Source organism: Camelus ferus, chromosome 1 (genome assembly GCF_009834535.1).
Source record: "Camelus ferus isolate YT-003-E chromosome 1, BCGSAC_Cfer_1.0, whole genome shotgun sequence".
Taxonomy (NCBI): Eukaryota; Metazoa; Chordata; class Mammalia; order Artiodactyla; family Camelidae; genus Camelus; species Camelus ferus.
Window position 1 is genome coordinate 99,233,774 of NC_045696.1, and position 22,712 is coordinate 99,256,485.

The following is a 22,712-nucleotide window of genomic DNA, read 5'->3' on the forward strand; positions in this document are numbered from 1 at the left end:
GAGTCCAGGGGGCAGAGAGACTGGACCTGGACCCTCAGCAGCCAGGTAGGAAGCACCCTTATCGGGGCCATGGGCACCCAAACCCCTTTGGGGTAAGAGGCCCAGCTAGATTTTCTCCCTCACCTCCTCCCTCCTTAGCCCCCCAACCGTAGGGACAGGCCCCACCCCACTGACATTGAGGGGAGGAGGGGGCCCTTACGCCAAGGGGCAGCGCTGGGGATGAGTCCATCCCTTCTTCCCAGAGGGGGTGGTGAAAGGGGGACGAATGGGGCTCCCACTGGCATGCGGACCAAGAGCAGCTTGTTGCCTGCTCGCCTTCTCTCCCCTCCCTGTAGATTGCCTAGGTGCCCACCTTTGGCACAAGAAGGGGAGTCGTGGCCCAGAGCTCCTCTCTCCCCGAGTGAGCCGGGCTCGCGTAGGGAGGGGGTCCCTGAAGGCAGCTTCTCCTCCCTGCCCCCACGGGCATGGCAGGGAAGGGCACGGCTTCTCCTCTCCAGGGTCAAAGGAGCCAAGTTAGCCCTCCTGGCAGCAAGATGACAGAGCTTCTCCACCCCAACCTGATGGGGGACGCCGGCTGGGTCCGCTACAGGGCTGGGATCCTCACCCTCAAGCAGTCTGGTCCTGCCTCAGGATGCTGACCGCTGGGATCCGCCCATTGCTCGCGGCCGGCCATGGGTTTGGGTCTTGGCTTTCTTTCTCCTGGATGCGATCGAAAGCTGCGACTAGCTCTCAAGGGAGAAGGCCGCAGCCACCTGGGATTCTGGGCACTACCCTAGAGGCACTGGAAATTAGGGGCAAGTGGGACGGGAACTGAATCAGGCTGTGAAAGAAAGCTAGAACTGCTTCAAAGGTTTAACCGGAAAGTTTGGGGTTGATGAGTGGTCCATGGGGAAAGCTGGGAGACAGCAAGTTCTTAGGAATGGCAAAGCGGCGTTGGAGGGGCTGTGAGTTGGTGTGCACCGTCTGCAGGAAACTCCCTTTGGATTCCAAGGTCATATTTCTACCCTCTTCCCAACAACACTGGCCTCAGAGCGACCCTGGACGGGGCACCGCGTTCCCTTCCTCTGTCTAGCCACGGGCTGGTTCCAAGGGACGGTTAAATGTCCAGGCTGTTCCTTCAAGTGACCCGCAAACACAGATTCTCTTCTGGGCAGACAGAGGTCGCCCAGTCTTCACCCCGAGCTGGAGGATCCCGGGCTCTTCCCTCTAGGGAACAGAAGAATGAGAAAAGGCTGTCTCACAACCCAGCCTCTCAGCCCAACTTTCTGGTGCTCGAGGGCCCACTGGAGGGGAGCCAGGTAGCTGCCGGGTACAGCTGGCGACTTCAGGCCACGGGCAGAGGCCAAGAGCCGGGTTTTGACTTTGGCCCGGGAGCTCCCAGGCAGCCTGCAGGGCCCCTGCTCTGCACCCGCCCCGCCAGCGGAGCTCTGGCCGAGAGGCGGGCATGACTTTGCCGGCGTGCCTGCGGGTTAATCAGGGTGGAGCAGCGGGGAAGGCTCAGGGACTGAAGTTGCTGGCTTGGGAAGCAGGCTGAAGACGACCTCTGACCTTGGTCAGGCCTGCGCCTGCTAGGGCGACCCCACAACGTGCAGCCTTGGTGTTCCCCCAAAGAAAAATGATGCCTTTTGCCTGTACACACCGGCCCACTGTCAGGGCTCTCCCCTAGCAGAATCAATTACTGAAGCTCATTGGCACTTTTCCTTTTCTCAAGGTGTAGGAAGGAAGGTGGATTCTAAGTCTCCAGGTTGTGCCCTTTGCTGGTGATTCAGTGCTCAGGGCTGGTGTGAGGAGACAAGTCAGGAGCAATCATTTGGGGAAAACCAAGCTGAGTGTTTTTGAGGTTTATATATATCTGGGTTGGTGGGGAACTCAGATCTAGGGGCCCAAGGACTGCTCCTAGATTTTTCCACTCATCCTTCAGCGAGATGACTGGCTTGTTAAGTAGAGTCAGAATTTGAACCAAAGGAGGAGGTATTTACCTGGGTTCGGTGTACAGGCCAGTGATGGAGCTGCTACAGGAGTAGCTTAAGGTCGGTCCCAGTTGCCTGCCTGAAGTCCAGCCTCTGAAACGTTTGTTTGCATGTCTGTGGGTTTCTAATGCACAAAAGACTGCCAGGACCTTGGGGTAGAAATGACCCAGGCCTCTTAAGTGGAGGGCTCGGGGACAGCATTGCGGGTGGACAGAGTTCTCTAGGGAAACTCACACCCATTTCCCTCTGAAGCAAAAAAGTAAATTCTATTAGTTCCAACCAACCAGGACTTTTCCCCGTGCCAGACATCCTGCCATGAGGAAATTTTAGAGCAAGGACGCCCAGCATGCCGCCCTTCTGTAGGAATGCAAAGTTGGGCTTCCTTTCTTTCCTGATTTGTGCAGGAAGGAGCTTCTTACCTTTGGGAACAGATGCCTTTTGGTTAGAAAGAACTGAAAATAAATAAAACCCTCTGGGAAAAGGTGAGTCTAACCCCCTACCCCCACCCCCTCAGGCTTGGACCTCGAAAACAAGGGTGAGGGGAGGGTGAAAACACCCAAGCTAGTTCAAGTCCGGGTTCGGGGCTGAGGGAGGGAGAAAGAGATCTTTGAGCATAGAGAACTGGAAAGCCTTTGAGATAGCAGAGCCCCACTTGGATTTGGCCTGTGGTTCAACAAGTTAAACAACCGCTTGTTCTGGGGGCTGGAGTGTCAAGACAGGCAGACGTCCTCATTGACAGAGAGCTTGCTGTGTTTGTCCAGCCTGAGACCTTTTCAATGACTGTTTGTCTTTCTAGGCCAAATGGAGGGTTGGGGCTGGGTGAATCGCCTCTGTCTGGCTACTCCACTGCCTTTCGCCTTGCCTGACGGATGCAGAAGTCCCCAGGATGGGTTTCAGGCTTTCAGGTGGCCAAAGATTGGGTAGCTCTATCCACAAAGTGAATCTGAAATGAGTGCAAATATTTGAGGGGGTGGAGGGTTATTTATTTCTGACTTTCTTAACTAAGAAATGTGGACAGCAGGATCAGATGATAGAAACGATCCCCCTCATCTGATCAATTTTATAGTAACTTTGAAAAACCAACCAGGGATGCCTTGCAAATGGGTTAGGTGGTGGAAGCCATGTGAGGGTTAAGGATTCCACACCACCATGGCCATAACAGGATCTACAATCTGCAGAGAAATCCCTCTCCTATCAGGACCAACACTCACAACTCAATTTTTAACCTGCTAAACTCCGAGAGGACACCCAGCCCTCCCTCTCACTAAACGTAGTTAACTTAAAGAAAATGTTGGGGGCTTCCCATACAATCAATTTAAATTCTGGAGTTAGAGATGTTTGAACACTGACTGAAAGGGTGCTTAACTCTACCTGCACGGGAGATTCACAAATGAGTTTTAGATAAAAATCTAGTTGGGAAATAATGATTTTTAATATTTTTTAATCACCAGGAATACAGTTTTGCAGTAAATATGTGTACTTCCCAGCACAGTACTCTTTTGCCTCCAATCTTGTAAATAGTCAAAGAAACATAGAAAAGCTCTTCAGACCAACACTTTCTTTCCCTCAGACATTCAGGTGCTTCGGTCTTGCCATACAGACATGTAGGAAATTATTTAACTAGTGATTGTCTCTCTTTTCTTCCCAGACTCAAAGTCAGAAAATGAGATACAAGACTTCTTTGGTGATGAGGAAACGAATACGCCTTTACCGAAACGCCCTGAAAGAGTCAAGTAAGTTAATATCCTCTTTCGACTATTGGTTTGCTGAAGTTATTTTTTAAGTAGGAAGCTATCTTTGTATGTTTCTTTAATTGGTCTTTTGGTTATGTTGGTCATGAGTTTTGGGGTGTTTCTTGAGTTCCAATGAAACTGAGAACAACACCTTGGTGTTTGATGCATTTGCACACAAATCAGCGACACAACGTCCCACCAGCAGCCAGCTAATCCCCCTCAATGCCTACTCATCTGGACGTTCTAGAATTAATATTTGACGACTCTCTCATTGAAACAACCACCCCTGACCTTCTGCAGTTCCACTGTCACATTATTCTATGACATATTCATCTTGAATTCATTTCCGGACGATTTGATTGGAATGAGGTTTGACATGTATTGGCTTCCATGAAAGGAGCAGACTTTGATCTTGGTGATGGGGTTTACATGATATGCATCATCTTTACCAGGGACACCAGCCTTCTGCAATGTGGCAGCAACGATGTTCCCACAATGTGGTGTCTGAACGGGGAGTGACTGACAGGCACTCTGTCAGGAATACCTTCGTTGTGAAGAATTTAATTTAATATTCCATTTAGAATAAGCATATGATTTAGGGTTGAGTGTTTTCCCTTTCAGGCATCTAGTTTTCCTTATTTCAACTACACCACCAGCGGACGGTTGCCTCCAAGGTATTCCCTTGTTCTTAGAAAAAGCAACCTTCTGAACAAAAGTTAAATGGACAACTCAGGAAATGAGTCTCCTCTCTTATTTTGGGATGATTTGATAGCAGAATTCTCAAGAGAGATGTGGTTATTATGTAAAGATGTTGTTCTGGAAGATCCTTTAACCGTGTTTCCTAATCTTTTGTCAAAAGATGTTTTGCAGAACTGGTGCTTGGAAATTAAGTTTTATTCAAGCATATTGTCTTTCATACTCAGTTCCATTAATGGCAATTAAAGCCCAAATTTCCATAGTATAGGGGAGGAAGATATTCCTTTATCTCCAAAACTCTGATAGATCTCATCTCCTTTGTACAATTTGGGCACGGTCCTACAGTAAGCTCCTGGGATTTAAGTTGTCTACCCCCACCCCGCACCCCATAAGACTAGGGACAACCTCTCACCGGAATCTTGAAGTCTGTCTGTGAATAGACTATGAAGACACTTGCCTCTTGTTTTGGTGTTACACTGGCCAGAAACAGGAAAGAAAGGATTGAACAAGTGACTACAGACCTAGGTATAGAACATTCAAGTAACAAGTCTTGTGCTTGGTCAGGCTCTGTACAGTGGCCCTCGGCTCCTGAGATCCTGCTCGGAGTATAACCCATGACAGATAATCATCATTTAACATTGTTTAAAAGATCAAAGTGGAAAAATAGGCCAACTATTGATCTAAAATCTCCCCCACTTCTTTTTCTCTACAAAGAAGAGAAGTTAAGACATTCTCCCATTTGAGGCAGTGATGTGAGGAGCTCTGGAAGATGGTAGGGCCACCAAATGTCATATGTCTATATAGCAGGACTAGAAAATCACTTTAGTTTACGATACAGCTTTGTCATGGCTGGGGTAAACAAGGGTTCTTAAGGCATGATTCTGGGCATGGGAAGGATGTTTGGACTCTGGGGGTGGAACTTGCTCTAAACAGGCCCCCTTGAAAACCTCGAGTGCTCCTTTGACCTCTGCTGAAGATCTGCGGGCTGCAGGATGTCTCTTTTTTTCCCCACAAATCAAGCAGAAAGGTAAACTCAACAACGCTATACCCCCCAGCATAGTTAGGAATAGAATGCTTCAGTCAAGCATTTGGTATTCAGTGTGGTGAGAGAAATTTCTGGAGGAAAAATTCAGAGCACAACTGAGGGACACTACTACTCGTCCTGCTCAAGAATAGTCAATAAAACCTGGAATCCTTGCTACCTGAGCCCTGGAAGGAATGGCCCTGAAAAGTAAAATATTCCTCCCTGACATTGGTGCCCCACCTGCAGTTTGTGTTTAGGTAAATACTGCTTTGGGGCTTATTTCAGAGATATTTCTTGAAGACCCTGATGGCATCATCCAAAGTACCCCGTCTATAAATATTAATGAGTGAAATGGCTTTTTTTCTCCCTATCTCTGTCCTAGGGAAATGTCCCTCAGGACATTGGTCCCATTGCTCTGTTTAGCCAAACAAGGCGTAAACCATGTGGCTCCAAGGAACTTGCAAAGATCAGGCAATCTTAGTGACCTTAGGTTGACTGACCCCTAACTACTCAAGAGGCATCTATCCAGGATGGGTCCAGATGTTTTCAGTGCTTCAAGAGAAGGCTGCATCTGGGAAGGAACTCCCTGGGGCCAGGTTACGGTCGGTGAATTTGGCTGAGTCAGATGTATCTGCCCTTTCACTGTTGGCACAAAAAGCCATGCACATTTTCAAAGCTTTTCAAGGGTAAATTTATTATGAGAAAGTGTGTTGTGTAGAAACAATCTATATATATATAAAGCCTCTACTTCTTATCCCTGGAGTCTATGGAATCAGTGCTTAGAATTCAGGAGGTCCACAAGTTGGGATGGGAAAAAAATTGCATCTTAGTTTTCATCCTATGGCTGTGAGTAGCAAACACAGGATTATTAAAGTTCACTAGCTTCATCAAGCTTTCAAAAGGGCCCATAGCATAAACAACTTAACTATCCCTGTTCTGTACTGTTGTTCAAAGCTTTAGATGCAGATGTGGTCATAGTGTATATACTAAGTGATCCATTTTTGTGCAAATCAGAGTTTTAATGGAAGCCAAAGTAGATGGCGAGTTTGACAAACATCCTGAACAGCAGATTGTAGATCACCTTCTTTCAGATGGGAAAGAAAATATTTTAATTGCTGGACTGCAGCAGAAGTGCCCCAGCACTAAGGCCTGAATGCTCCAGAAGGAGTTGACTAAGTTCTGTGTTGAGGAATGGCTAGGGGAAACAAATGACTGGGCAAGGAGTTTCAGAGAGAGACACACTGGTTTGGTTTTGGGTTTTGGTTTTTGTTGTTTTCAGAGCCCTTCACGGGTTTGCCTAGACATTTTCGCTGTGGGAAGCCTTGATACCACTCACTAAGAAGTGGGAACACCTGCAAACAGGACCTGGCCAGTGCTTTGAGGAAGGGAAAACAGGGTGGGGAAACAGAGAGGAGGCACCTGTGAGCAGAGGGGCTAAATCCCAGAAAGTGAGAGTGTGAAGCCAGGAAAGGAGACAAATCTTCAAAGTGTAGCATCAACACTGCTGTGTGTAAGTCTCCTTGGTTTCCAGAGTAGAAGAGGTTCGGCTGTCAAATGCTCTCCTTCAACTTTTTTTTTTCAGTGCTAACGCAGCATCTATTGGTAGTTTGCTTAAGCTCTTCCGGCTGGAGGAGCAGAAAGACCTGGACTTGTCAAAGCCGAGGGAAATTGTGGAAGTTAATCCCCTGCTAAAATGCAGCCCTGAGTGGGGAACAATGCATTAAATGAAGGTCTCAAAGAATCTGCCAACTATTATAAATAAGTTAATTATTTTAAAAAAATTAAAAGAAACCCGTATTTACTGACCAGGAAATGTTTAAGAATAGTCCTTGGTGCTGGGGATGGGTGGGGCAGCTCAATCAAGGAGTTCTTGTAATCCGTCCAAACTTCTCACCTCTGCTAGGGGAACGGGGTCTTTCACTCAACCCTTAAAAATCCAAGCCTTTCACTGCTTTGAGGGAGCTTTCTATGGCCGCAGGGAGGCCCAAGTACTTACGCTGGCATTTTCGGCTACTGAGTGCAGGGCAGAATTTAGGGCTCTTTAAATCGCCGGGCTGTGCAGCCGGCCCTAGCCGGTCGGCGCAAACAAAGGACACTCCCCTCTGTTTATGCCACACTCGGCTGGGCCAGAACTGAAGGTTTTTCCCACTGGCCGACCCCCAGCCCCAAGACAGCGGAACCCGCAGCCCAGGAGGGCGTCTCGGGAGAGGAGGCCGAGGCCCGCAGTCATTCTGTCTGCCTGGGCCGGGAAACTTGGCAAGCGAAAAAGCCGTGAAGGCAAGCGAAAAAGATAGACTGGCCGGGCCGTGGGCAACAAGTGGCCGGAGGGACCCGAAAGTGGAAGCGATTCTTAAGCCCCTTTTCCCAGAGGCTCTGTCTGGCGGCAGGGTACAGAGCTTCAGCCAGCAAATTAACAGTGTGAGACCTGGGGCTGAGGACCTGCTCCTCGCTGCGCTGCGCTCGCCTTTGTTTCTTTGGCCCATCGGCCCGAGGATCGGTGTGATTTGCGGAGGGGAGAATTCTTAGGCCCGCTCAGGAGGAAAGTGTGGGTTCGAAGCCAGTTTCTCCCAGATCATCACCGTCTCCAGCCCACTCCTTGGTCCCGATTCAGGGCCAGATTCTCGGGTCTGCCCGTCTCCGGGCGCTCCAGACACCCGGGAGGAGGAGCCGGCAAGGCTAACTGGGAAGAATGGACTGGAGAGAAGGGAGGAGGGGAGGGGAGAAGAAAGGATCCAAGTAGGAAGGCGAGTGTGGTCAGGGGGTTCGGGGAAAGGAGAGCGAGAGAAAAAGAGAGAGGGAGAGAGCGCAGAGCGACACTAGGAAATTCGGAGAAAGTGTGAAAACAAAATTAGGCTTAAGGGACTCTAGCCTAGCAGTTCCTCTGCTCCCGGCCACCTAGTCTGCAGCCGCCTGTCCTCCCTGGATCCTGGCCCTCGCCTACTCCTGACTCCTGGGACAAGCTGCTGAAGCAGGCCGTCGTCCGGGCGCGCCTGGTGCTGCCCATCAGCCCCAGCAGGCCCGGGTACTCTGGTCTGCCCTCTGGACATTACGTGCAGCGTAACGCCCCCTCCCCAAAGTCTTGGTGAATGCAGGCACAGCCCAGCCCCGCTCACTTCCAAGAGCGGCGAGGCAAAGCAGAGCTGCCCAGCTTTCGGGAGAGAAGGGGGAGGGGGCTCACCAGTAGAGAAAAGAATCGGTGCCCGGGTCAGAGCGCATGAGCAGTAGACGCATGAGATGGGGGTTGGGGAGGGGAGAGGGAGCAGTTGTGACTCTGTGTGTGTGTGTGTGTGTGTGCGCGCGCGCGCGCGCGCGTGTATGTGTGTATCCGCGTGCGGAGGGACCTGTCATCGCTGACGTCGGACCGGGCCGCGGGCCAATGGGCGACCCAGGCGATTGTTCCTCTCGGCGGGCCGGGGCCACGGCCCCGAATCTCTATTCACTTCCTCACGCGCCCCGCTGCTGCCTCTGTAGTGTACAGGATTTCAAGTAGGCATTAAAGACCGAGAGAGGGAGGAAAAAAAAGTCACAACCCAAAACTTGAAGGGGGGAAAAAACTTTGCAGAAGTTTTTTTGTGGTTGTTCTTTCCCCTCCCCGCTGTCAGGTGATGGTGGCGCGAGCGGCCCGACCTAAGGAACTCCGGGGAGTCCCAGCCGGGATGCAGCAGGCCTCTCTCTCCCAGCCGAGCTGGGCAATGAAATTTGTATATATGGCTGGGGCGCTTCGAAACCACCACCACCTACAACATCACCACTTCCCCCACTTCCACTCCCTCGCTGGGCGCCGCAGCCCGGAGCGCCCCAGCCCAGAGCGCCCCAGGGAGTTGGTCACTGCTTGGAGCGCAGTTCGGACTCCTTTGCAGCAGAGCCTAGGGACCCCCAGCAACCCACAGACTCAGCATTTCGCACCCCACTGACCCTTCCACCTACCCCGCCGCCACCATCGTTCTCCTGCTCATGAAGCGACAGGGGGCTCTACGGAACAGCCTCCCAGCCGGTCCGCGGTGGAGGAGCTTGGCCTCGCGCTGTCCACCGGGGTCGCTGCCGCCGCCGCCGTCTGGCTCCGGGTCCCGGCTTTGACCACAGAGGCCGTGGTGTGGCTGGGCTGGGCCTGCCCCCTGGGGCCCGATAGAACGCTCAGCCCACGCCACCCATTCTCACTCGCGCTATTTGTCTCGACAACAGGTAGCAGCTCTGGACACCATGGCCCCCAGCTCGCTGCCTCCTCCAGCCCCTCGGTGTTCCCGGGCCTTCACGAGCAGCCTCCCCAGGCCTCCCCCGGCGGCACTTTGAATGGACTCCTGCGTCTGGGTCTCCCCGGAGACATGTACGCGCGGCCGGAACCTTTCGCGCCGGGACCTGTGGCCCGCAGCGACGCCCTAGCAGCTGCCGCAGCCCTGCACGGCTACGGGGGCATGAACCTGACCATGAACCTCGCAGCGCCCCACGGTCCCGGCGCCTTCTTCCGCTATATGCGTCAACCCATCAAACAGGAGCTCATCTGCAAGTGGCTGGCGGCCGACGGCCCCGCGCCCCCGCGCCTCTGCTCCAAAACTTTCAGCACCATGCACGAGTTGGTCACGCACGTCACCGTGGAGCACGTCGGCGGCCCTGAGCAGGCCAACCACATCTGCTTCTGGGAGGAGTGTCCGCGCCAGGGCAAGCCCTTTAAAGCCAAATACAAACTTGTAAATCACATCCGCGTGCACACGGGCGAGAAGCCCTTCCCTTGTCCTTTCCCGGGGTGTGGGAAGGTCTTTGCTAGATCAGAAAATCTCAAAATACACAAAAGAACTCACACAGGTCAGTATTCGGCACTGTCTGTCTCGTGCGGACCTTCTAGGGGAGCAGGGGGTCTCTTCCTGGCCCTCGCGGCTGGATTTCCTCAAGTTCCACCTGGGGGGAGGAGGGATGTTTGGTGTTTCCATGAGCTAAAGTTCATAAAATATTAATTATGCCCTTCTATGGGAATCACAGACGTTTCCTGAGACTGTGTGTGGGAGGCTAGTGTGAGATTTCTGCTATGGGGAGAGGGTGAGGGTGAACGTGCTTGGGTTTCTGTGTGTGCAAATGTGTGATCCCTGCTTACTGAGTTTGGTTTTAAGGTATTTTAAAAGGCACTGTTCCCAAAGTCGTAAAGACATGGGAACAATTTAATTTTTGCCTGTCCCTTTGGAATTTTGTGGCAAGCACTCTTCCAATGGTCAGCTTGATAACCTGATTGCCACTCGAACTGAGAGCTTATTAGGCCCTTGGTGCCTTTTTTAGGATTTGGGGTCTTATGGGCTAACTTTGCCCCTGTTTTGAAGCCTTGGTGACCAAGACTTGGGACCTTTCACAAACCCTCCCGTTTGCTTTAGCAGAGACCCAAGGAGACTCATCTGCTTTAAATGTCATTTACTGAGCTGTTAAGTGAAATGGGGACATGTGTCAACCACATCTGTTAGTTCTAGTTAACAGAAAGAAAAGGAACCTGCTCAGGAGCCTGAAAAGTTCAACTCCTCTGGCCAGAAGCAACTCTAATTAATGCAATTGCAAGGAGAAAGTTTTCACACTTCCCAGAACAGCCTGTAAAGTTACATTAAATAGTTTAGCAGCAATGTTTGTATTCTCCTTAGCTAGGGTTTTCTTGCCCCCACTTGCCTTCCCCTCCTCCATTTTTGGGGCGGGAGAAGCGGATGGTTGGGGAAACAGGATGAGATAAGTTCCAGCTTGGTGCCCAGCTTGTATTCCCTGGCACTCTGCCTTACTTACCTCTGTTCTTGGTGGAAACATCAGCAATTATTAGTCAAAGAATTTCTCCAGCCTGGTACTACCCAGGAAAGAAGTTTGCTAAATCCCACCTTCTCCCCCCAAATTCTGCCATCTTGGGAAATATTCCTGGCCAGGACATTGGCCCACACGGATGCCAGATCGAAGTCCTCTTTCAGTTTCCTAGTTTATTTCCGGAAATGTACGGTTTTTCGGAGCTGGTTCCAGGATCCCCCTCAACCCTCTGGCAAGCACCCCCCCCATCTCCTTGAGTTTTATCCAGGGGAAAGAGGAGGGAAGTGAGGCCCTGATCACCGCCCTCAGGCCCCGCTACTCAATGAGCTGGCGGCTCGCACCGCGAAGATAGACTCGCAGTCCTGAGCCAGAGAAGGAACTCATTTTTAATGACGGGGGGTTTTAAACAAACAAACTTTTACTGCTCTTTGCCGGGCTACTGTTTGAAGTCCGTGAAGCAGAAAATGGTTAAATTCTCAATGCAATCGACCTACAGCAGAGAAGCAAGTTCAGTGCGCCCGAGCTGGCTCAGGTTTGCGTCTATTCATAACAGAATTCTAAGTGCATCCTTTCCCTTCCACCGGCAGCCTTGATTCATTATCACCGGAGTTTAAAATATAGAGAGAGAGTCTCTTCTGCTCTGGCATTTCCCTCAAACCCTCCTTCTAAGTAATGAAAAGAGGAAGAAAAAAAAAACCCCAAATGTTTCTCAAATGGCAATAGACCTCACTGCAAATTATTCATGAAGACAGTTCTCGATTCAACAGGAAAATAATTGCCTTTTCAAATATTAATGGCGTTTCATTTCTTCGAGTCGCGGAAGCGGCGAATAGGAGCTGCTTGCTCTGCAGTCGCGATTTTCCCGGGTCTGAATCCCGGGCCTGGCTTCCGAGGCAGCGGCTCCGAGACCACTCCGACAGCTTTCGCTTTGCGGCGGTCACAGCCATCCCGGAACAATGGTGCCGCCGCGAGGGAGCCACGGGCCCGCCGCCGCCCGGCGCCCTTCCCAGGACCCCTGGGTTGGGGGCTCGCCCCACTCTCCCGGGCAGTCAGGAGAGGGAGGCAGGGCTGGGATCCGAGGTGGAAGAGGAGAGACCGCGCCGGGGCGGAAGGGCCCGGCTCAGCCCGCCCAGCCACAAGTGCGAGAAAATGGCGCGAGTCGCACTGCCCCGCCGCCGCCGCCGCCGCCGCCGCCGCCGCGGCCGCCGCCACCGAACTTTGTCGGGCGGTCCTGGCGCCGGGCCGGGAGGAGGCCTCTCCCGGCTGTTGAGCCTCTGGGAGGAGACTCCGGGCCTTCCACGACTCTGCCTCAGGCCCAGGCTGCTCGGGGCGGGCTGCGGAGCCCTGGCCCAACCCTGCTTCTCCACATCCATCCACCCACCCACCAAGGGCGCAGCGCCCAGACCAGGTGGGAGGGAGGGGGAGGGAGGCTGCGTGTTGGGGTGGGGGTGCGGGTGCAGAGTTAAGCGAGGAGTCCTGGGCTCCTATTGCTGCTTTGAGAGGCCGGGAGGGCGCGGGGGCGCGGCCTCACCTGGCCTCCCAAGGGCCTTGGAACTTCCAGGCGGCCCAGATCACATTCTGTGCCCTGCTTTTTTCGCCTCAGTTCCTCGTCTGGGACGAAATCATTCCTTCTGTTTTACGCGAAAGTCCACCAAGGCGCTCACACGATGGGATAAGTGTGCGTGGGAGGGGGGGCAATACTTGGGGGTGACAATAGACCTCAAATTCCATTTCCTTCTGTTATTTCAGCAAATCTTGCTTACTTTTGCACGCCCTGAATGACATGGTTCTTGTAAGTGATTTTAGAAAGGAAAGAAGGGAGGAAGAAAAGTTTTAGTTTTGCAGATGCTAACAGGGATCAGAGGGGAGAAAACAAGGGACAAATAGGGACACTAGTTTATTCTGCATCTTTCTCCTATTGTTTAAAAAATAAAATTGTACCGATATGCCGAAAAATGGCAGATGCCAGCACTGTCCAGTGTTCCACTGTACTAACAACACTCTGCAGAGAGAGGACGCAGCGGCCGCGCGGTTAGGAGCCCTGGGCTCCTAACCTGCCTCTGAGTGGAGGCGAAGGTTGTGTGCAAACCTCTGGCTCAGCTGAAGCCTCAACAGGGCTTGGGAACAGGGGCATTGTTTGTTCAAACATGCCCCAAAGCACCCGTCTTTCCTGGAAGCGGCGGGAGAAGCGACCACAAAGGCAACAGTCCTCCAGCCGTACATCTCTTTCTCCTTAGCCAGACGCTTGGTAGCCTTTCCCTCAACCCAGGGTGCCCGGCGGCATCCTTTTGTTTAAAGCGCCCGGACACTTCTTCCCCTCCTTTCCGCAGCATCTGCAGCTCCAGCGGGAATCTGGGCTTCCGGGTTCTTGGGGTCCTTTCCTCCCCTTACCCACGCTAGCGAATCCAGCCGGCGTTGTGCTCCGGGACTGGGGCTCCGTCCTCGGCCAGTATTTCCACCCTAACGCGCGCTCGCGCCTTCCTGCGGCTCTACAGGGCATCGCACCACCGATCTGAGCCCCTCCCGGGTCTACCCCGTCTGCCCGCTTGTCCTCCGGTCCACGGAGCCGGGCCTGGCCTGACCGCAGCAGCTGAGCTCATCCTGAAGCCGCCGCGATCAAGGGCGCGATTGCAGGAGAGGCCTCGGATCCTGCTCGGCCCAGGCAGACTCTGCCTTGCCAGCCTCTCGGCTTGGGCCTGGGAGGCCGGACCGCGGGGCGATGGGTGGTCTGGGGAGGCCAGTCGACTTCTCACAATCAGTTAGGACTGGGAGAGCAGCTGCCCATGGCAGAGTCTCCGGGAGGCCGCTGGAGCAGCGTAATAAAATATTATTGCCGGCGCGCGTAACTGGAGAGATCCCGGACGGTTTAGGCAAGATTTGAAGAATGCTGCTAAATGTTTGCCCTCAGGGGGTAGAGGGGAAGGGGGAGGGGGCTTCATTTCCCGTAAAAATCGCGTCTGAAGTGAATCATTGCTCAGAATACCTTTCCGTGCAGCACAAATTCACATTATGCACATGCCGTGTGCATCGGCTGCGCATCCTTAAATTGTTCCGTCTACTTGGCGTTTGCACAAAACCGACTTTAGGAAACAATTTAGGCCAGGACGGGATGTGTGCAGGGTGGATCGCTGGGCGGGGAGGGGAGAGGCAGAGACGTCTGGCTGGAACAGCAACTTTAAACTGAGCAGATGCGAACTCTTCAGTCAACTCTATTCTCTGGGCAAAGGTGCTTCTGGATCCAAGTGGAGAAAATTTGAAGGAAAACAACCGGAGGGGATCAGGGTTTTCCAGAATAGAAACTGGACTAAGATGGAGTCTTTGTCGCTCCTCCTCCGTACCCTCCCCCCAGGCCCGGGCGGGAGAGGGGGAGGGGTGGAGGCGGGCTGGAGGGAGCTCAGGGGGCGCGCTCTGAGCAGGGAAGGGGGTGCCGGGCCTAAGGCGCCAGGGAATGAGGTTTCTGAAATTTTTTACTGCTCCTTTCCCCAAAAATGGAAGAGAAACTGGGGGGGGGGGAAGGGTGGTGAGGCCGAGCCAGGGCCACGGCCCACGAGCACTAATGTCTCTGCGTTGCCTCCACCAGGGGAGAAGCCCTTCAGGTGCGAGTTCGAGGGCTGCGAGCGGCGCTTCGCCAACAGCAGCGACCGTAAGAAGCACTCGCACGTGCACACGAGCGACAAGCCCTACACGTGCAAAGTGCGCGGCTGCGACAAGTGCTACACGCACCCCAGCTCCCTGCGTAAGCACATGAAGGTGCACGGGCGCTCGCCGCCGCCGCCGCCCAGCTCTGGCTACGACTCTGCCGCTCCGTCTGCCCTGGTGTCGCCCTCGTCGGACTTCGGCCGCGAGCCCCCGGTGGCCTCCTCGGCGGCGGTGGCGGCGCGTGGTGCCGACCTGAGCGAATGGTACGTGTGTCAGGGCGCGGGCCCCGCCGCTGCTATCCCCGCGGCGCCCCCCAGCCCCGCGCCGCCACCTGGCCCCGCCGCTGCCGCCGCCGCCGCCGCCGCCGCCGCCGCCGGTATTAGCGCTGCTGCTGGGCTTACTGCTTCCGCGTACACTGACTGCTAGGTCTAGGCCCGGTTATTGAGGCTTGATGAGAGCGTGAGGAGGGAAGAAGAGAAGTAAGGGAGGGAGGGAGGAGGAAGGTCACCACTAAGAGTTCATTGAATATGCCGGTATAATGTCCATTATCTTAAAATACAAATATGGTACCCATGTGGATTCTCCCATCACACCCAGCACCCCCACCCATCCACACAGATGCCCTTGTGACTGGGTAGCATGAAAGCAGTGCTGGGGTAAAGAAAACAGAGAGACACAGGCAGAAGTTAAAAAGAAAACATTAGGAGAGTTAATGCGCTATCTTGGCAACTGCAGGCGGCGAAAGTAAAACCACAAAGTCCTTGAGTGGTTCACAGAATGGGAAAAAAATTTTTTCCAGGCCTGGGCCGCTTGGATTGCCACCCCATCTCCCTTCCCAGGTCCCAGTCCAAGTCTCCTCGGAAGTTCCTAAGGCGGGATAGTGGCAGAGGGAATTCCTGAGCCGTTGTCTTCCCTCCTGCTGCCTTCCCCTTTTGACTCCCTCCTCTCCCCCCTCCCCCAGCTATTCAAGTCCCAGATCCAAAATTTCCCAACTACTTCGGTAAAGGAGACTGGGGGAGGTGGGGTGGGGTCAGCACCTTCCCTAGGCAGTACATGCCCCTCCCCCATAGACTGGCCTAAGCACACAGATCCGTCTGCCTGCCTGTCTGCTCCGTATGCTTTATGTACTTGGGGGAGGTGATGAGTCCAAACAACAAGAAATACAGACAAAAGAGCACTGAAGGGGCTTTAGGATTCAATGCTCTGAGGCCTCCCCAGACCAGCCACCCTTTCCTCACACCCCACGCTGCTTGAGGTGCTGCCTGTGGGTCTTGTGAGTGCTTGGAGTTGGGGGTGCAGAGTGTGCCAATGACGTCACTGAGCCTAGGCCTCCACAGCAAAAGGATCTGGCCTAGGTGACAGTGTCTGGATGAATCATGTCAAATCAATTGTCAAAAATCGCACAATGTTGGTCTTATTTAAAAGGGTCAGGGAGGGGGAAACAAGCAATGAATTGCAATAATAAATATTTTAAAGGCAAACACCCAATGGGTCTAGACTGAATGTGTATTTGGTATGCTGGGCACCAAATCCCCTGAAAAAGAACCAGATGTTGGCGGCAGGGGAGAGGAAAGTCTTTGCAGTTGTTGCCAATGGGGAAAAAGATCAGAGCCTGGTTCCCAGTCTGCCACCATCTGCAGGGGATTATGGTGCTGCCCCAAAATTCTTGCTAAGATTTGGGGGGAGGGTGGGAGAAGACAATGACAGGGTTAAAAAGTTTTGGTAGACCCATCCCAGTCCCCTAAGAATTTGGAGATAAGGAAGGGTGTAGTGCTCCTACCCAGGAGGAGCCCCTGAAGAGCTCAACTTAAAAAGCTGAAGCCAGCAAACAAGCCCAGGTTCTGTCACTCTGCTGGGTTTCCTTCTGCTCTTTCCTCTTCAGTCACTGTTAGAGGACTGTCACTCCTGCCCCGATTCCATCAGATAAATAACGTCCTGACTGGAGAGGGACTGTTTTCCGTATCTCTGATAAAATCCAAAATCTTCCAAACACATCCCTAGTGAATCCGTCCTGTGGAAGGGGATCTGCAGTGCCCTTCCCGTCCTGCTCCCACAATAGGGCCCAGAGGCCGCCTAGCCAAGGGCCTGCGGTCGGCAGCAAACGACTCCTTCCCATCTGTAAACACCCGCCCCGCCACCAAGGTGCAGAGGGCATCTGGGGAACTTGCTTCTTCTGAAGATGTTAAAAAATGTACCCCCGCCCCAAAGAGGGCTCATTTCTTTCTCTTCTATTTCTAGGCCCCATTTTGCCTTCCACTCCCACCCAAAATAATGAAATAAAATAAAAATGCGTCGACGGTCACTAATCGCCTTTAATTTTTCATTTGCTTGTTACAGATGTCCACCGCGTTGCTCGCAAGGTAATCTCGCCCGGAGCAGCTGAGCGCCCGCATCTCGCGCCTGCGACATCAAAGGGCCCGCGCACAAAGCAATGTTTCTTCGCCACGGTGCATCTTCATGGTAAGTTAGGATTTCTATGGCAATGGGCAAGTCGCACTGAAATCCTGAAAGGCCGAGCCTGGAGCCCGTCCAGGCTTTTCATTAAGGACATAATATTTACGTCTAACAGGCCTTTTTTCTTGTGTATACAAGTATATATTTTTGTTTGACGCGGACTAAATCATTTTCATTTAATTTCCGGTAAACAAAACCCACGCGAATGGGCACTTGTTCCCGATCATAATAAAAATGGATAATAATGTGAGGGAAGAAAAGGGCCGCTTGAATCGCCGCTCAGCCCCTTTTGTTTCTGCTTTCTGCGGTGATCAGAGGGCGCATTTGGGTTTGATGGCGAGTTTCTAAAGCCGAGGAAATGGTTTGTAAGAGGGGAAAGAAAAGGAGAAAGGTCTAATCAAGCTCGGGTTGTTCAAAGAGTCGGGTTTTGGGGTTGAAAGTGTGAGTTTGACGGTGCATCAGCATGCCGCGTTAGGCTCGCCATGGAAATGCGCGCAGGGAGCGGCCGCTTCAAAGGCGGCACACTTCACTGCAGACACTCTATTAAGATACATTTGCGTTGACCTTTGCTTTCACGCCATTTAATACTGTCACTGCGCTCTCCAGTATGTACTTCCTCCTGAGGACCTTCCTCGCCAGCGTTTAGGGGTTCACCTTGCACTCTGATGGGGGGGCGCTTTGGCGCCAGGGACGCTTTCGGGAAAGGGAGGAGCCGGACTCCGTGCATCTTGACTGCGCCCCAAAGAGGCTCCAGGGTCAGAAGTAAATAACTTTAGGGCAAGCTCAGAGGCTTAACAAATGAGCATCCCCAGCTCCGTTTGTGCCCGGAGCCTCTCTACATCTCGAGCAGGGTGGAGGCCTGAATTTGAATGGGACTTGGAGGAAGGAGAGGAGACGCCCTGGATAAGTCTAAAGAGTTCAGTGCCTTTGGGACACTTGCACTCTGGCCCCCAGCACAGCCCATTCTGCCCCTCTATCCCAGAAGTTTCTTACAACCCCTCCCCCAACTTGATTCTCCCCAGGGTAGGGTGTATGGTACCCCTCCAGCCTGGTCTGGCCTTGGGCACTGGCTGAAGAGCCCAAGGCCAAGGGGATAGGGAAGATGGCAGGAAAGTTAGAAGTCCATGTTCCCTTAATTGTCTTGTTGTTTATTTTATCCAAGTACCCCAGTGAATAGGGGAAAAATAAACAAGGTAGAAAAAAAATCAAACAGTGGAGTCTTCTTTAGTGCCAGTCCTTGTGGTTGAATAAAAAGGATGGTCTGCTTTCTATTGAGCTGAGAAATCTTTGAAGTGGGAGTTATTATCTGAGACATTCCTGCTTGTCGTCCTAACAACGCTGATGAAATGTAAAAGGTTCTTTGTCAGCGATTTGTTCTCCTCTCTGTCAAATTCCCTCTGCCCCGTTAGTTTCAAACCGTTTCTAAAGAGATAAAATCAAACTTCTTTTAAAAAAAAAATACACGCACACTACACTAACTAGTAACTTAGGGCTAAGTCCTGCAATGAGAAAAACAAAAGCAATGCAGAGACATCAGGCCCAGGGCCTGTGGAGGTGTGCAGACATTGAGGGGCCCTTTGCACAGGACATGGGACATGGGAGAAAGAATTCAGAGACAGTGCAGGCAGAGGGGATGTACCCTAAGCCCACACTGTGTGTCTGCTTCTCTCTGCACTGGTCTGCACTCAGTCAGTCCAAGTCACGTCACCTGGATGAACCTCCTTGGGGGAATCCCTCAAGCTCCCAATATTCTTACTCCAGATCCTTGGAACAGAAGGCTGAAGCCAAGCAATTGTTAATATTTCCTGATCCTTCAAAGACAATCTCTGCTAAAAATAGACCCATTGTAGTGTTTTCTTCTCGCTAGTAGCAATCAGCAAGCCCTTTCTGCCGTTAATAGAAGGAGAGTGGCTTGAGGGAGAGAGATGTTTTTATAATTTCCTGTTTTCTTCAGAATCTTGGCAATTGGAGTTCAGAAGATCCACGACCCCAAAGTGCATGCAAACGCCCCCCTCCCCATCCACATGTGCAGTTCTTCATTTCATATTGTGTCCAGGAAAGAAACTTTCACCCTGTCCAGCTTTCCCCAAACCTTCTGATGTGGTTTTGAAGGTGGTTTAAATAAACAAGGATGTAGCAGCCTCCCCATCCCGTTTGTGCTGACTAAATGATTTGTAAAGAAGTTTCCTCAAGCTGTAACCCATGCTGTTATTATAGTTGCTACAAAATGTTGTCTCTTATATTGATTTTTATTTGTTTACTGGAGGTCCCCATATGTTTGTTTATATCGCTAATTTATGGGAAAATGTAATGATTGCAATGAATGTGAATTATACAGACAGGCAAATTTTTGTAATCATAACTCACACATGTAAGAAAGCCTGACTGAAACCTTAGAGTATTTGGTACCCTCTCTACCCACACAGTTTGTGATTTATCATCTGTCCCCTTAGCATCCTTAAATTATGAACTACCTTGAAAGGAAAAAAAAGTTGTTACGTATTTGACTAAAGGTGATTGTTGAATGAAAACATAGTCGAAAGCTGTGGTTTAATCTTGCTGTAAATATGTAAAAATGAATTAAAATCTGTGATTCTTTTTCCCTCCAAAGACTTTTGTGCACATGAAGCTCCATTTTGCTATTTTGTTTGGAAATAAATAATGTGATGTTCCCCTCCCTCTTTTGAATCTGAGTGTCCAGTTACTGCTTTCTCATCCTGAGAGAGACTTGGGGCCCTCGCACAGCATCCCACCCTCTTCCCTGCCTTCCCTCATGGCTTCGCAAAAACAGCTCTGCAGCCTAGTTGTTCAGGGCAGCAGAAGGGAAGACCCACCAAAGCAGCCTTCGTAGAGGAGACTTCCCTTGCTCCTAGTTTCACCACATTGACACTGGCACTCATGGACAGGTTTCCATTACGGAAGGGAAAAAGGTAAACGATGCTCAGTGTCTCCGAGGAAAGACTGCCTTCTGCGGCTCTGGCACCAAACACAAACCACCTTTGACTTCCCAAAGAAAAGCCTAGTAGCTGGTGGGAATAAAACAAAGAAAAGTGGTGGGGACGGGGCAGGCTGGCTCCAAGCCCTCCGTAAGTCCTGATGGGGTACATCGGGCACAGTTGCCCTCAGGAGTCTTACTAGATGGATGCCACTCCCTCTGGGAGTGGCGGCTGCTCAGACCTCTGGACTCCCTTCAAAGAGCTGCGAAGAGCCAAGCCCTAAGGCTGTGTGGCCACAGCCCACAGGACTCTTTTCTGAATCCCAATGGGGATTTTCAGTGGGTTTTAGCATCTGATGCATAAGCTGTCTTATCTGTCCTTGCCACTGGAGAAATTTTTCCAGGTATATCAGAACAACCTGAACCACCAGAGACTTCCTCCTACCTGGTCCGCGGTCACCGAGCCTCTGTGCACCCGTAGGCCCTCCTCCTCTGCTCCTACTGCACAGGCTCCACGTCCACCTTGTCCCTTCCCGACCAGGGAGAGGGTGGGTGCTGCTGGCCTGGTTGAGGCTTTGGGATGCAATGAGCGGGAGGACGACGGCTCTTGGGGCCTGAATACTAGATTCCCTTCAAGAGCACCTAGGAGAATCAGCTTGTAGGGCAAGGGCAGCAGACTTGAGGAGAAGGCGCGCAAGGCTCCAGGGCGACTTGTGGGTGTGAAAAGAGCGGCCCCGAGGGGACGGCCACTGGAACTGCCAAGATAGGTTAGAGTCGTGGGCTGCGCGAGATGGAGGGGGTCCCCCGCCGGTAGTTCTGGGATGAGCGCCCTCTCCCGTCCTTCTCGCGGAAGGCGCCCCTCAACCCACTGCGGCTCCAGGGACGAGGTAGAGGGACCTCTCCTGCTGCTCGGGTCTCCCCACCACGACGCCTGTGGGACAGGCCACTCAATAAAGCCCTTTCACCTACGGAATCGTTGTGGTGGGAGCAACCGAAGATGAGAAGGACCCCGAGCACCCCTGGCCAGAGTCGCCTGGTCCTGCTGCCTGAGCCCTGCATCTGCTCGAGAAGACTTCGGCCCCTCCAGCTTCGCCTCCCCATCCCACCTGGGACTGCGCGGCGCCTCAGCACAACCATTCCCGGGGGCCCAGAGGGGAGTGTGAGGAGGGACGCGGGTGTCGGAGGAAAGGCCTGCCTTTCAATCTCTCATGTCCGAGTTGGGACCAAGGGAGTAGGAAGAGAGGACCTGGGAAGTGAGCTGGTTCACCTGCACTCCTCTGCCCCGAAGAGTGCTTAGGCCTCCTTGGTTAAGTTGTTTTTGGCAGAAAGTTGAATGATACGACCTTTGGCAGGAGGGTGAAGTCACTGGTGCCCAAGTGCCCATGACTAGCTCATCCTACAGGGAAACTTCACATGTCCTTTGGGGAAGTTACTCACGTCCCAGCCCGCAGTGGCAGCGCTGAGGGCAGTTGCGTTGCGGGGGGTGGGTGGGTGGGGGTGGGGAATATGCATTTTAGCCTGCCAAGGATTTCCAAGGTCCTCTCCTCTTCGTTACTTTAAATAAGAGCACCAGGTAGAAAGTGCTGCGCAGTGGGAAGTTTGGCTAGGCTTGTCCCCCTGTGGCCCTGTGGCCCTGGATAAGGGATGAAACCTCCCTGTGCTTCAGTTTCCTCATCTGCTAAAAGAGAATGTCATAGAAGCGTCTTCACAAGTTTGTCTTGAGTGGTAAATAAGATAATCCTTGAAACATTCAGAATTCACATCGTAGGTGCTTGTTGTTAGTGTTGCTATTATTATTATTACTTACAAGTCTCCATCTTTCAGACTTGTCCCCTAGCTCCTCCCTGAATCAGATCTCCAGATCTTTCTAGAAAGTGTGGCACCAACAGGGGCTGCAGACTCCAATCAGGGTGTGCCTCTCCAGGCCCCCTCCCAGGCTAGTTGAGGGCCCTGAAACCACTGGAGAGTTCCAGATGCCGGTGCAGCCCGGCACTGAGGCAGAAACACTTATTTTCAAAAGTTCCAAGAAAAATTAGAGGGAATTGAATTTATTTTGGTGTGGAATGAAGCAGGAGAAACCCGATCATTTTAATGTCACCCCCATGACATTAAGACACTGGCACGATACTGGCACAACAGCAAACTTGATGGCTTGGCCAGCCCAGAAGTTGATTTATTTTTACCATAAGCCTCTGTGGTTACTCTAAGTCTGGTGTGGGACTTTTCAAGACCCTGGTGTGAAAGGCAGGAACATCCAAATGAGAGGCCAGGGTGGGCAACCAAGGACAGAGTGGTATGGGGCAAAAGTCACACAAAAGCACATTCTTTTATGAAAGCATCAGAAACTTTTCTTATAATCATAGCTTTTTCATAATGAATCCTCGTTCTGGGAAAATTAACAATATCTTGGTTACCAAGTGACTGAGAATCCCACAATTGCATGTTCCACTTGTCACCAACTTCCTGTCTGGGCATCAGAACAGCATTGCCTTTTTAGC

The 22,712-nt window shown here is 52.1% G+C and overlaps 1 protein-coding gene across 1 annotated transcript; it reads left to right on the top strand.

Annotated features, from left to right (window-relative positions):
• Positions 1 to 767: 767 nt before the first annotated feature.
• On the top strand, positions 768 to 19,959 carry ZIC4 (Zic family member 4). The gene is given in 6 exon segments (XM_032486742.1): positions 768 to 2,430; positions 2,432 to 2,452; positions 3,619 to 3,703; positions 9,606 to 10,223; positions 14,767 to 15,088; positions 17,163 to 19,959. Coding segments are annotated over 6 exon segments (1,161 nt in total). The 5' UTR covers positions 768 to 2,316; the 3' UTR covers positions 17,164 to 19,959.
• The last annotated feature ends 2,753 nt before the right edge of the window (positions 19,960 to 22,712 follow it).